Source organism: Schistocerca americana, chromosome 4, assembly GCF_021461395.2.
Source record: "Schistocerca americana isolate TAMUIC-IGC-003095 chromosome 4, iqSchAmer2.1, whole genome shotgun sequence".
NCBI lineage: Eukaryota > Metazoa > Arthropoda > Insecta > Orthoptera > Acrididae > Schistocerca > Schistocerca americana.
The window spans coordinates 355,840,732-355,854,958 of record NC_060122.1 but is presented as its reverse complement, the minus strand read 5'-3'; the positions used below and the strand labels follow the sequence as shown (position 1 = coordinate 355,854,958).

General features: G+C 45.2%; 1 protein-coding gene across 3 annotated transcripts in view; it reads right to left on the bottom strand.

Moving 5' to 3' along the window:
- LOC124612264 (irregular chiasm C-roughest protein) overlaps positions 1-14,227 on the bottom strand; it is a 1,966,673-nt gene that overhangs the window by 229,034 nt on the left and 1,723,412 nt on the right. For all 3 annotated transcript variants that reach the window (XM_047140359.1, XM_047140358.1, XM_047140360.1), the window contains one exon: positions 1,326-1,574. In XM_047140359.1, coding sequence (XP_046996315.1) covers positions 1,326-1,566 — 241 coding nt within the window. In that variant the 5' untranslated portion in view covers positions 1,567-1,574. The remainder of the gene's footprint in view (positions 1-1,325; positions 1,575-14,227) is intronic.

Sequence of the window (14,227 nt, the reverse complement as noted above, 5' to 3'; positions counted from 1 at the left end):
ATAAAATATTCTGCACACTTGTTGGTAGCAGCGCGAACATTTATAATAGCTGTAACAATTTTGGCCAGTTGTTGTAGAGTACCCACTCGTGCGCCGTCTCTAGTTAGCTCGACATTGATGGGTTGTTAATCCCTAAACTACGAGGGCGTGTTGAGAAGTAAAACCGCCGAATTTTTAATGCAAAAACTCTTGAACGTTTTTAAATATAACCATCGTTATTAACATTCAACACCTTTATTCTACATATCTACTGATCTGCAGCCCTCCACCGCTAGAGGGGTCCAAATTGTAGCGTGTAGCATGGCGGTGCGTAACTATGTCGATTTCTGAGAAACAGCGAGCTGTAATGGATTTTCTAATTCGGAGAGTTTGTCCGCACATGGAACACCCTTTCCTTCAACAGGACAACGCCAGATCACACACGAGCACTGTGACGTCTGCAACAATCAGACACTTTGGGTTCACTGTCATTGATCATCCTCTGTACCGTCCCCACTTGGTCCCATCCGATTTTCGTCTGTTTCCAAACCTTAAGGAACAGCAGTGCAAGCAGAGGTATGGTTGAGGCTCCGTACACAAAGTCAAACATTCTATAGTGACGGTATCAACAAACTGGTCTCTGGTTGTGATAAACGTGTTCGTCATCAGGGTGATTATGTTCAGAAATAAATGTGTAGAGGTAAAGAATAAAGATGTAGAGTGTTAACGTTTCTTTTACGTAAAAAGTTTTAAGAGTCTTCACGTAAGAAAGCAGAGGCATTACTTCTCAGCACGCCCTCGTACATTCCTTCAATGCTGTATTCAGATGCTAAGACTGTGCGTGGAACATATAATTTCAGAAACTTATCACTGACTCGTGAACAATGTTTGAGTTTGGTAGATTTCATATTTTCACCGAAATTTTATCCTGACTGCTTCGTTGCTTTGGGCTATCCTATCTAAATTCGACTGTTAAGTCGCAAAATGCTTCCATTTTTCCCACTGCATTTTCTCCCAGTTTCGGTCTTCAGAAGACTATTGCCGTTTCTAAAGTTCTGCGTTTCTATTGCCTCAAATGTGTATCAAATTGGCTGCGTACTTCGTGTATTAATTATTATCCTATCCTCCTTACGTTTGGCGATGTAGGAAGTGTCACTCACAAACGTTGATACTGCCGTCGTTGGGCGACAATAATGCTGCAGATTGGACACTTGTACATACAGGAGAACAGCAACGGTACAACGATTCTGAACTGCGAAGGATGTACACACTCTTCGTCGGTGTACGTGTACACACGAGAGCACTGCGGCGGCGCAGTAGGTTTGAAACTGCTGTGTGGTACTCACCCTCCTCGTCGCTGCCGATCATGGAGTAGCGGTCGAAGCCGGACAGGTTGCGGTCGGTGCCGAGGCCGAAGTCGTCCTTGGTCCACTGCAGCATGCCGGTCTTGTTGATGACGCGGCAGGGCAGCGTGACGCGCGTGCCCTCGACGGCGGTCTGGTCTTGGGGCTCCATGGCGAAGCGCTGCTCGCCGCGCGCCGACACCGCCAGCCACAGCAGCGCCGCCCACCACACCTGGCGGCGCATCGTGGCCCCTGCCGACACACCGGCACACCACCCGCTCAACACACTCTCCCGGACAGGCAGGTCACATTCACTGTGCTTCTGGTGATGGTTCCCAGTTGGATCCTTGAGCACTGCTGGTTACGTTCCAAGTGCGGCACTGTGGCCTTGGGGAGACCTGATCTGGACTGAAAGGGGAGATTGGAGCTGTTTTACCTCACACAGCCAGAAGGGTCACAGTCACGCATTATCGAAACCTCTTCAGATGTCTCTTAAAACAAGAATAAATGGAACTTCCTGGCAGATTAAAACTGTGTGCCGGACCGAGACTAGAACTCGGGACCTTTGCCTTTCGCGGGAAAGTGCTACCCAAGCATGACTCACGCCCCGTCCTCACAGCTTTACTTCTGCCAGTACCTCGTCTCCTGTGAGGACGGGGCGTGAGTCGTGCTTGGGTGGCTCAGATGGTAGAGGACTTGCCCGCGAAAGGCAAAGGTCCCGAGTTCGAGTCTCAGTCCGACACACAGATTTAATCTGCCAGGAAGTTTCATATCAGCGCACACTCCACTGCAGAGTGAAAATCTCATTCTGGAAGAATAAATGGCTCTGGACCATGAGATCTCAACTAAGCCCAAGAAGGCTTAGCACTCACGTACTTTGCCACTGTCACATGCTCCAAACCTCTCATTTACCTCTATGCTGGACAAACAATTTTTCCTGTCTGGTGAACCAGTTACATACACATGGCCGAACTGTCATTAGGGACATTTTTTGGGGTGGGGGAGGGGCGATGGGAACTTCACCCCACTTCTTGATGTTTTCAGATTGTAGGGGCTGAGGATTCATGCTCACTCCCTATCAGGCTAATCCAGGAAGCCCTGGTGTCGCTCTGGGTCTTGGGAGTTAATTGCTCTGGGCACACATCTGGGGTGGAGCGACCTGGATTCAGTAGCGGTCGGGCCTGGACAATGAGATCCGCGGGCTATTTCGACTTGCGTAGCACGTGCCACGTTCTGGTTCAAAAAATGATTGAAATGGCTCTGAGCACTATGGGACTTAACTTCTCAGGTCAGCAGTCCCCTAGAACTTACAACTACTCAAACCTAACTAACCTAAGGACATCACACACATCCAAGCCCGAGGCAGGATTCGAACCTACAACCGTAAGCGTTCGCGCGGTTCCAGACTGTAGCGCCTAGAACCGCTCGGCCACCCCGGCCGGCGTTACACGTTCTGCACTAAGGACTGAATTCATTGTAGAAATGCTTCAGTTGTCTCATTTCAAGTTGGCACTCCGCGTCGTTCCCGCGGTCACTGACCGGTAGATTGTAACACCCCGACGGTGGCTGAAGACACTCCTCTTTGGAGGGTTTTGCTCTTTTTAAAAGGTTTATTTCTCCGAGTAGCAGTATGTGGAGATGGCTAGAGTTTCGACCAGTGAAGGCTGCTTGATAACTCACTGGATGCAAGAGCAAACCTAACATGATTGGTGGTCAAACAAGTCAAAACAACAAACGTAAATTTACTAATATGAGTTTCTGGACTAGTAAGTTCTTGAACATCATGACTGAGTATAATGGTAAGGTAAGATTCCCCATACTTGATTTTTGAAGCATTTTGAAGTGGAAATGTCTTTAAAAAATGGTTCAAATGGCTCTGAGTACTATGGGACTCAACTTCTGAGGTCATTAGTCCCCTAGAACTTAGAACTAGTTAAACCTAACTAACCTAAATACATCACAAACATCCATGCCCGAGGCAGGATTCGAACCTGCGACCGTAGCGGTCTTGCGGTTCCAGACTGCAGCGCCTTTAACCGTACGGCCACTTTGGCCGGCTGTCTTTAAAATTTATGATAGGTATGGAGGCGCAATCGCTCGAGATAAGCGACAGTGTCTGTCGAAGTAGTTTCAAACTTTTATAAATCGCCTAAAAAAAACACACAGTGTGGCCACCTTGATATCTCTTAGAAGAAAAAGACGGAATATTTGTGCTAGTAACAATCTGACATCTATGGTCAGCAGACTGCGTGAACTACGAAGTGCGAAATGAGCCAATTAGTTTCCACTTTACTGATTCGATACCTTTCATGAACGGGATAATGCCTCAAAGACTAATTATTCGACACAACAAATCAGATGTTACTTCTTAAGACGTCCACCGACAAAAAGGAATAATATCTCATTATTTTGGTATAAGAGACTCGTGGATTCCCGTGGTAAGCAGCGTTTCTTTTGATTTATGATCCACGTTAACTGGTAGAAGCCGACCTCGTGGAAGACCAATTTGGATTCCAGAGAAACGTAGGAACATTTCTTCTTCTGGGGGCATGTGAAGAGACTAGCTTACGAGAACCTGGTCATTACTCGCACTGACCTGGCTGCTAGGATTGCCGCAGCCACAAAAGTAGTACGCCAAACTTCTGGGATTCTTGACGTGTGTAAGGCAGTCAATGGTGCATCGCTGTACACACTGACGTGTCCATTGTGGTCGACATTTCGAACAATACCTCTAAGTGAACAGTTCCACATTTATTACGTACCCTAATGTACACTATTAGAGCACACTGAACACACTGTGATGAAAGTGTACATGTTTCGTCTGAGTATTGTCGCGTTACTCAGTTTTCTGTGTTTTGGTGATCGGATAGTACATGGTATTTCACTGTTGTGAGGATATTTTCCCTGAAACAAAGGTAAATGGAGTAAGAAAACAAATAATCACAATTACATTTTTATTCTGTAACGATCTACCGGAGACCAAGTGTTCTTCGTATCAAACCACTCAGAAAAAATGTCTGAACAACCTCCGAAATTTTATCGGTGGTTTCTGGTTCACCCTGTTCCTCATAAAGGCCGCATCAGCGCCAAACTGGTTAGCGTAGATGGCTGCAGTGCAGAGGACCCGGGTTTCATTCCCAGGACTGATAGGAATCTTTGCTTGGTGGGAGTACTGGAATGGGGTGCACTCAGCCCCGTGCTGTCAGATGGGGAGCTACTTGAGAATTAGAGGCTCCAAGGTACCAGCTTCCTCTATATTTTCATCCTGCTTTTTGTAAGGTGAAAGATGCGGTTGGTTGGACTACTATTCTCCCCACCCATGTTTCGAAAACATACACATAATACAGAAAAAAAACATATTTCGGTACAGTGATCTGTGAACGGTGTGTATCTGCAGCATTACAGAATGACAGAGGCAGCCACTAAGCGTGGGGTGACACCGCTGGGCGCCGCGGATGCGTATCGAGGCCTACGCTTTCCGGCTGGTTGCACAGCCCTCTCGGTTCCACTGCGCGTTATCCCGGGGGCCTGTTTTTCTCCCTTTTGGAGTGCATTGTTACTCCCATGAAATGAGCCCACCGCCAAGCACTTGCCTCTCAGTCTGTAGGTGCGAGACAAACTACCCTTAATCAATCACGGCCCTTCATTATCTCTGTGGAATAGCCTTACACTCTTCACGCACTTTCACGGTTTGGTAACTCCTCTTATTCCGGTTACTAAGGTTCATTCCTTTTTCCATGACTCGGCGTACCTTTTGAAAAGTCTGTAGCTACTTCCACTTCTAGTCTATTTAGACAACGTAAGCCACCATATTTTGCCAAATTTTTAGCTTGGAGGTAAATAAAAAGAGTTACAATGAGTAACAAATCGCTACTGGATATAGAAGAAATTGTCGCCGTCAGTGCAGGTAGATACTGAAATTAAACATCTCGTTGGTTTGTTGAATAACTAGCCTTAATCAGTGAGTCAATCGGCTGAATTTGCAAAACTATCTACGCCTAAATACGTATACTTCAAGCCACATTGCACAGTGTGACGGGGGACGCTTTAAACTATTGCTGGTCATTGGGAAAAGTGAGTGCTTATATGCCTCTGTACGAACCAAAATCTCCCTTATTTCGTCCTACACTGCAGAATCGTTCTACAGTCCACCGCAGTCTCTTAACATCCTGTCGCGAAAACAGTGTCCTCTTCCTTTCCCATGCAAGCTTGTGGAGCATTTCCGTAACACTCTCATACTTACCGAACTGAACGCTAAGAAATTCCTACACGCGCCTCTGAATTGATTAATTTTACGAGCTGCTCATCAGCCCGTAAAGGCTCAAGGAATTTGTATCGGCCACCCTATCATCGGCTGCCCTGTGGCGTCATGCGGAGAGGTGTGGATGAGTATGTGGTCAGCACACTGTTCTGCCGGCCGTTTTGCAGACTTTGCAGACCGAGGAGCGCTGCTACTGGGTCAAGTACTCCTCAGGTGGCATCACGAGGCCGAGTGCGTCCTTTACCAGTCCTCTCACCAAGGAATCTTACCGGACTCGGCAAGGTTGTCTGCTGCGAGTAAAGAGTGTAATGGGCAGGGGCAATACGAATGTAGTTGGGAATGTGGGTCTCACGGGGAGCGTGCAAGGGATAAAATCCCTGCAGACGCACTATCCTCTGTGCCGTCGGTGGCTGAGATGGATAGGGCGTCTGGCATGTAAGCAGCAGATCCCGGGTTCGAGTCCCGGTCGGAGCACACATTTTCAACTGTCCCCGTTGATGTATATCAACGCCTGTCGACAGCTTAGGGTCTTGATTTAATTATCGTTTCATTCTAAGAGAGCTGCATGGTCACACATGGTATGTGTTCTTTCGGACATGTCCGAAAGAACAGATACCTTCTTCATATATACGTATCTAGAACTGTCACGACCTTCGCTACAACTTATCTAATGTGTTAGTTCGACTTCATGCCGCCACGCTTACGTAAGCTCGTAGGACAAAGTAATAGTTAGCGACTCAGAAGAGTACAGTGGTCGCTTTGGAGTGTTTTTGATGGTGTAGCAATGGCACCAAGCAGTGATGTTCCTTCACGGCTATCTGGCCATGGCAATGAAGTGGTATGCACGTAATAATCGGTAACGTGCAGACGCTATAGAACTGCAAAAATGAGGTATTGTGTTTGGACCTGTCCGTGACCACGCCGTGAATGATGCTGCCCGAATACTGGTATATCAACGTGTCTGCCAAGAATGGTGTACCACTTACACTCGTGTAACACGGCGCCTTCGTTGGGCCAAACGACACAGAAGATCGGACAAGAACTGGCTGTAGTGGTGTAGCGTGGTCCGAAGGGTACCTAATTGACCTCTTTTCAAATGACGCCAGGCTGAGAATGCACCGATGATTAACCCGCAGGAAACGGAAATCGTAATTTTGGTGATGGGTCGTAACTTATTAATTAACATTAATTATCGAGTTTAAAAATAGTGGAATATATCTCTATACGTAGTGATAATCATAATACCATTGTCATCTCCTTGTCACCTCGGTAATACACAGCGTGTTTTAAAAAAGCGTAACTTACTAGTGCAGGAGGCAGTACTGGTCAAAACTGGAATAAAAGTTCCGATAATTATATGTCTGCTTGTTGGGACATGGACACTTTTACTTGTGACGAGTAATGTGTGGTATTTGGTGGCTTAGGCTGTCTTACTGTTGCAGTTCTCTGCGGGCTGTACTATCAGCGGTACTGGAGAACGTTACCCTTGCACTTAGACAACGACTCTGGTTTACGTGCAACGGAACACCTACACATTTTCCACAGTTGCTCACCGCAGTATTTCATGGGCGATGGATTGGTCGAGGGGGTCCGGTAACATGGCCTGCCAGTTGGATTTTGCTCCATGGGGGCATTTAAAGGCAATGGCGTATGCCCAACTTATCGACATTGTGCAGACGCTACAGTAGCATGTGGCCAATGCATGTGGCGCAGTCCAAATGGAGTCAGTTGTATTTGAAAGACTGCGTGATTAACTGCGAAATAGGGCTGAACGATGTGTTGTAACCACATGCACCACTGCCTATAGCTTCTGATTCTACTTACAGTAAAGGACAGATGGGGATGTAGGGACAGATTGGCCCTTTCTCGACAGGTATTGGTTTCATTACATATCGTTATAGGAAATAGTTCTGACCAATAGTACCTCCTGTCGGAATATGTGACACTTCCTTTTAAACACTCTGTACATGAAAGTAATATTCAGATTCTCTTGCATAACAGCTAATCATGTTTTTGGTTCGGTAATTTATTTTACTTATTTCTAATTGTTTATTGAATACTAAAACTGTATTACCATCTTTTGAGGGTGAGGCATCGCAATATGCCCGATACTCCGAAGTAAGTGAAAGTTTGGAGCAGAGGCGCAAGGACTGTGTTACCAAGAGATTGTTGAATAATGTTACAACCGCTCGGATAGTGCCGTCCTCGACTGAGTTGCAGGTCACCTACCGAGGATTCACGTGTAGGCGCCGCTAACAGATTTATTCGGTCCGTGTCGAGTGTTGGTTGAGACCCTCCCACCTCCCCCCTCCTCCCCCCCTCCTCTCACCAGCCCGTCACACGAGCGGGCGTCAGCTTTAATCCGCGCCCCTCGTGCGCTTATTTCTCCCGATAATCGCTCGGTGCGCGTCGAGCACGCAGATCCGTTACCCCAAGTGGGCTCCGCGTTAGAGCTGCACAAAGCAAAGTGAAACAAAACAAAACGAGAAGAGACGAGACGGAGAGAGACCTCAGAGCTGGCCAGAGCCACTCGCCAAGAGGCGGCGAGCGAGCTTAGCGCCTGCCGGAGTTTTTCGAGTGAGGATCCCCCGTGCTGTGCTCAGCCACTTTCGGTTAGGGGGAGGAAAAAGTTTCAGATGGCCATTCGTCGCGACCTCCCAGTTTTTTTTTCCTTTTTCCTCCGAGAACGAGTTTCTGTAGCGCTCCGTCAGCATCTATTTAACCGTTCCTCGCCCGTATGGTATTACGAGGCTAGAGTCAGTAGCCATCGGACAGCTTAAACTCTTTATCAATAAGACTATTCAAAACATTTGTGATACTCTGAGGAATTAAAACACTTTTTTTTCATTTTAAACAAATGAACACTCAGTGATTGGTCGTCCGCACTGCACATCCACGGATTACGCGCGTGCAGTCATTGGATCTATGTCACTGTCTAGTATCGCATTATATTGAGCAAGATCAGTCGTATGATTCATATAAAAAAGAAAAACTGATGCTCACGGAGACCCATCTGCGACAGTGTTCTGGCCTTCACGGTGGTCACTTCCCAATACCTGAGGTGTCTCTGGTCTGCAAGTGGCACAGATAGACGCTCTCTGCATCTGCCCCGCCCGGCTCAGAAATCCGAACGCACAGAATCCAACATTCTTTAATTTATTTTAATATCTGAATGAGAGGACTGCACGGTTACACCTTGGACTTGAGAACTTTGTAGTTCACGAAAAGTGTATTGCCCGAATGCCGGAAACATTGGACCAAAAAGCCAGCCAGTGCGGAGTAGCACTCGTAAATTAGCTACTAGGCTGTCAGTCAGTGCCAACGGGCGAGACACAACAGCACAACTGGGGCTGGCAGTCACTTTCCGGACAAATTTGTTGAAAGCGGTGCTTACACACTCCGGTTAACTCTTCCGACTGCCCTGTGTCGTAACGTAGACCACCACTTACGCTGCGGAAAAACTGGCCAATTGCTTTAAGTATCCAGAAATGTAAAATTTGCGCACTTTAGAAATCACATAGTAGACCCATATTCTGTCTATATCCTCAGCAAGTCTCCAGAGTGAAACTTGAGATTAATGAAATTCTACAAAAATGACTTTACTGTCTCTACAAATCATTTCGCTGTCGCTGCTCGATCTCATCATATCCATCTGTGGATGGAGGCTGAGACGGCGGCAGAATCAGTCATTAGGAGCACACCAATGACCCGGCCTGCGGCTAAGTCCTAATCAGCCCGAAATCTTTCCCAGTCCCTCAGCTCATCTGCTCGCAGATGGTACTGAGCGACTTCGCAGGCCAGTGAAGGTGAAGGCTCCCAGAGATGAAGAAGTCGAAGAGTCGAATACCAAAAACTGAATGAAATTGTACCTCCTAGGCCGTAAGAGGAAAACTTGTATTTCTGCGTTTTGCGTTCTTTACTCTGGTCGGATCCGCTGCGCTATATATATTCCAAGCGCCGACCAGTAAAAGGATTCCTTAAAATATGCTGGTCCACTTTCCTGGATTTTTCTTCAAGGTGTTAACAAGTAATGCACTTCCTACCATTTAGTGCTGAAAAAACGCATCTCATTCTCTTTCTGTCTCTTCCTGTGACCAATGAAGTGGGGCCTCGGCAGCACCGTCAAATGTCTCTCTCTAACTTCCAGTTTATTTACACTAGCCAATCCTGTCAGTTCCTATGTTGCGTAAATATTTCGTTCTTGTGAACACGGCTTTCGACGGTGTCCCACGCGTATAAAGAGGTTCCAAAGTGGAGTCTCTTACTTCATGTTCCCGATGTTGTCTATAGGGTCGTGTGCGTCTCAAAAGCGCTTTGTTCACAACAGATGCGCTAACTCAAAAGGGAAGTCTGGTCGAGCAAACGGCACTGACTTGCAGCCCATCCGGAGCGCCCTTCGGAGAATTCATATGGAGGTGGTCCCTCTACACTGTTACCGAGCCTCGCTGTTCGCCAGAGTACTGCCATATCGTCCTAATATGCTTCCAAATGACTTCATACTTATAAACCTCCTGCAAATCCAAATAAAATGTAAATTAAGAGAATTAGCTACTGACAATAGCTGGTACTAATATGCATTTCACTTCTTGTTTATGATTACGAATTCCGATCTAATGGGTGTTCTGATTTAATATTAGTTACGGGACAGTTAAGGAAAAAAAAAGACCACATAAAACTTCGATCAGTGAAACAAGCTGCAAGCTCTTTGCTTTCCGTATTTTGCGATGAGGTAGTGCGGACCAAAATAAGAAAACATTGTCTAGTAAGTATGGGCTCTAAAATGCGTTCCATAAGAACTGTGAGTGCCTCTCGACCTTCGATACCGTGAAACAAATCTCTTCTTTCAAGCTCTTTGCTTTCCATATTTTGGGAGGTGGTAGTATGGACAAAAATAAAGAAAAGTCCAGTAAACAGTGGTTCTAAAGTACAAGCCTTAAGAGCTATTAACACTTGTTCAACTACCCTACTGGGAAACACATCTCTTCTACTGAATAAGTGCTCATACCTCTTAAGGCAAGCATTTTGAAGGTCCTGTTTACCAGACAATTTTTCCATGTCTTGGTCGATACTAGCTCCTCCCAAAGTACACTGTGTAATCAAAAGTATCCGAACACCCCCAAAAACATACGATTTTCGTATTAGGTGCATTGTGTTGCCACCTACTGCCAGGTACTCCATATCAGCGACCTCAGTAGTCATTAGACATCGTGAGAGAGCAGAGTGGGGCGCGCCGCGGAACTCACGGACTTCGAACGTCCTCAGGTGATTTGGTGAGACTAGTGTCATACGTCTGTCCGCGAAATTTCCGCACCCCTAAACATAACTAGGTTCACTGTTTCCGATGTGATAGTGAAGTGGCAACGTGAAGGAACACGTACAGCACAAAAGCGTACAGGCCGACCTCGTATGTTGAGTGACAGAGACCGCCGACAGTTGAAGATGTTCGTATTGTGTAATAGGCAGACATCTATCCAAACCATCACTCAGGAATTCCAAACTGCATCAGGATCCATTGCAGGTACTATGACAGTTAGGCGGAAGGTGCCAAAACTTGTATTTAATGGTCGAGCGGCTGCTCTTAAGCCACACGTCAAATGCCAAACGATGCCTCGCTTGGTATAAGGACCGTAAACATTGGACGATTGAACAGTGGAAAAACGTTATGTGGAGTGACGAATGACGGTACACAATGTAGCAATCCGACTGCAGGGTCTGGGTATGGTGAATGCCCGGTGCACGTCATCTGCCAGCGTGTGTAGTGTCACAGTAAAATTCGGACGCGGTGGTGTTATGGTGTGGTCGTGTTTTTCGTGGAGGGGGCTTGCACCCCTTGTTTTTCGTGGCACTATCACAGCACAGGCCTACATTGATTTTTTTAAGCACCTTCTTGCTTCCTACTGTTGAAGGCAATTTGGGAATGCGATTGCATCTTTCAACACGATCGAGCAGCTGTTCATAATGCACGGCCTGCGGCGGGGTGGTTACACGACAATAACATCCCCATAATGGACTGGTCTGCGCAGAGTCCTGACCTGAATCCTACAGAACACCTTTGGGATGTTTTGGAACGCCGGCTTCGTGTCAGGCCTCACCGACCGATATCGATATCTCTCCTCAGTGCACCACTCCGTGAAGAATGGGCTGCCATTCCCCAAGAAACCTTCCAGCACCTGATTGAACGCAAGCGTGCGAGAGTGGAAGCTGTCATCAAGGCTAAGCGTGGGCCAACACCATATTAAATTCCAGCATTACCGATGGAGGGCGCCACAAACTTGTAAGTCATTTTCATCCAGGTGTCCGGATACTTTTGATCATGTATGAAAAGCAACATTAGAAGGGATTTGTTTCACAGTATAGAAGATGAAGAAGTGCTCATAGCTTAAGGTGTATATTTTAAAGCCCATGTTTGTTAGACTTTTTTACTTCGAATAATCGTTCCCGTCATATCCTTGAAATTTGACCATTCCTCCTGCTACATCCTGTATCTGTCACTGTCATCATTGTAGTGTGTGCGTATAAATTCGGAACGATGTACACTGCGAGAAGTATCTACTTTAACTGTTACGGGGAAACAGCTCTTTCAAACAAATAACTGTTTCTGAAACTGCAAGTAGATGAACAAGTGAGGACAAATTTCTGTTTTAGTTTTTTTTGTCTAATTTACCCTGTATTTGTAGCACAGGGCTTACAGAGATCTGAATATCAAGCTTGTGACGCTACTGAATGCAGCCTTAGTACTTAATTAAGGATTTACATGTCGATGCAATAAATATTTGCAGCATTAAAGTCAAACCTTGACCTGTTTAGGTAAGGTCCACGGAGGAGTAACAGTGTGCTTAAAATTTAATCGTGATGTGCAATCGTAGTTAAATGAAATTCATAGTCGTGGCACTTATCTCTAGCCACTTCAGGCTCAGGAGCGGAGCGAACAAAACGTCTACAACAGTACTGCTACAATTTCTGCTTACGTATTTCGCCTCCACTTATTTGTCAGCTCACTAATTTACTGCAGCTTTAATTGCGAATATAACCGCAGTTTGTCCAGTTACATCTCATAATCTGCCGCGCAGCTGCAGAACAATCGCACAGTCTGCGTTAAGCCCTACTTCATGTCATTAAAGTAATGTTTTGTTCGCTCTGTATTAAGCGGCTACAGCAAATGTTGGCGTATTATTATCCTCGGTATGTTCACGTATCTGAGAGACAACGTAATCAAAAAGTGCTACATAAATCCAGAAATAGTTGCATTTGTACCGCATATAGAGTGTATAAAGCAGATTATTACTGTGTAAAGAAAATTACGAATAGAATTCCTCACAGTGAGAACGTGTGACCCCCTTTTTGTTTTAAATATATGTAAATCACCATAAAAGCTACATAAAATGAAGAGAGGAGTCAGTTCTTTTATCGTTAGAGATGAAATCACAAATGCTGCCAGACAGACGTTAACGGAGATTTTTCCATGACTTTTTCACGGGTTAGTCTCTCTTTTTAATGAAGAAGAATGCACTGTAACAACGTATTCACGTCACTAATAAACTTATCGTATGAGAAGAGATTATTAACTGAACTACAGTGTAATTCACATCCATTACCAACAGCTTTAACTGGTAATAAGCATATATGAGGAATTTATCAAACAACAAGATTCATGAATAACTACACTTACAACGCTTTATGTTGTATCCCTTATCGAACAGTAGCTCCTAGCTTTATACATGAGTATATTCACAATAGTCGTATTTCATTTAATAACTTTTATTAAAAGTTTTATGTAGCATTGACAGAAATACAAATAACTTACGTTAAGTGGCAACTATGCTATCACATCTTCTGAGAAAACTTATTATTTTTGTACATCAGTCGGCACGTACTGCGTCATGATGTGAGATGGCAAGTGCGATCCATAGAACGTAGAAATGATAAGCTAAGTACATAATATCACCTTCCTTTCATTTCGAAAACAATGTCCAAAAGTTTGTCCGGAAAATTTATATTCAACCAGTATAAATTTTAATCAGATATGTTTAACTATTGTGCATGTTGTCATAAGGTTGACCGCGAAAGAGGTCCAAAATGTTGTTGTTGAGGTCTCCAGTCCTGAGACTGGTTTGATGCAGCTCTCCATGCTACTCTATCCTGTGCAAGCTTCTTCATCTCCCAGTACCTACTGCAACCTGCATCCTTCTGAATCTGCTTGGTGTATTCATCTCTTGGTCTCCCTCTACGATTTTTACCCTCCACGCTGCCCTCCATTACTAAAATGGTGATCCCTTGATGCCTCAGAACATGTCCTACCAACCGATCCCTTCTTCTAGTCAAGTTGTGCCACAAACTCCTCTTCTCCCCAATCCTATAAAACACCTCCTCATTAGTTATGTGATCTACCCATCTAATCTTCAGCATTCTTCTGTAGCACCACATTTCGAAAGCTTCTATTCTCTTCTTGTCTAAATTATTTATCGTCCATGTTTCACTTCCATACGTGGCTACACTCCATACAAATACTTTCAGAAACGACTTCCTGACACTTAAATCTATACTCGATGTTAACAAATTTCTCTTCTTCAGAAACGCTTTCCTTAGTATTGCCAATCTACATTTTATATCCTCTCTACTTCGACCATCATCAGTTATTTTGCTC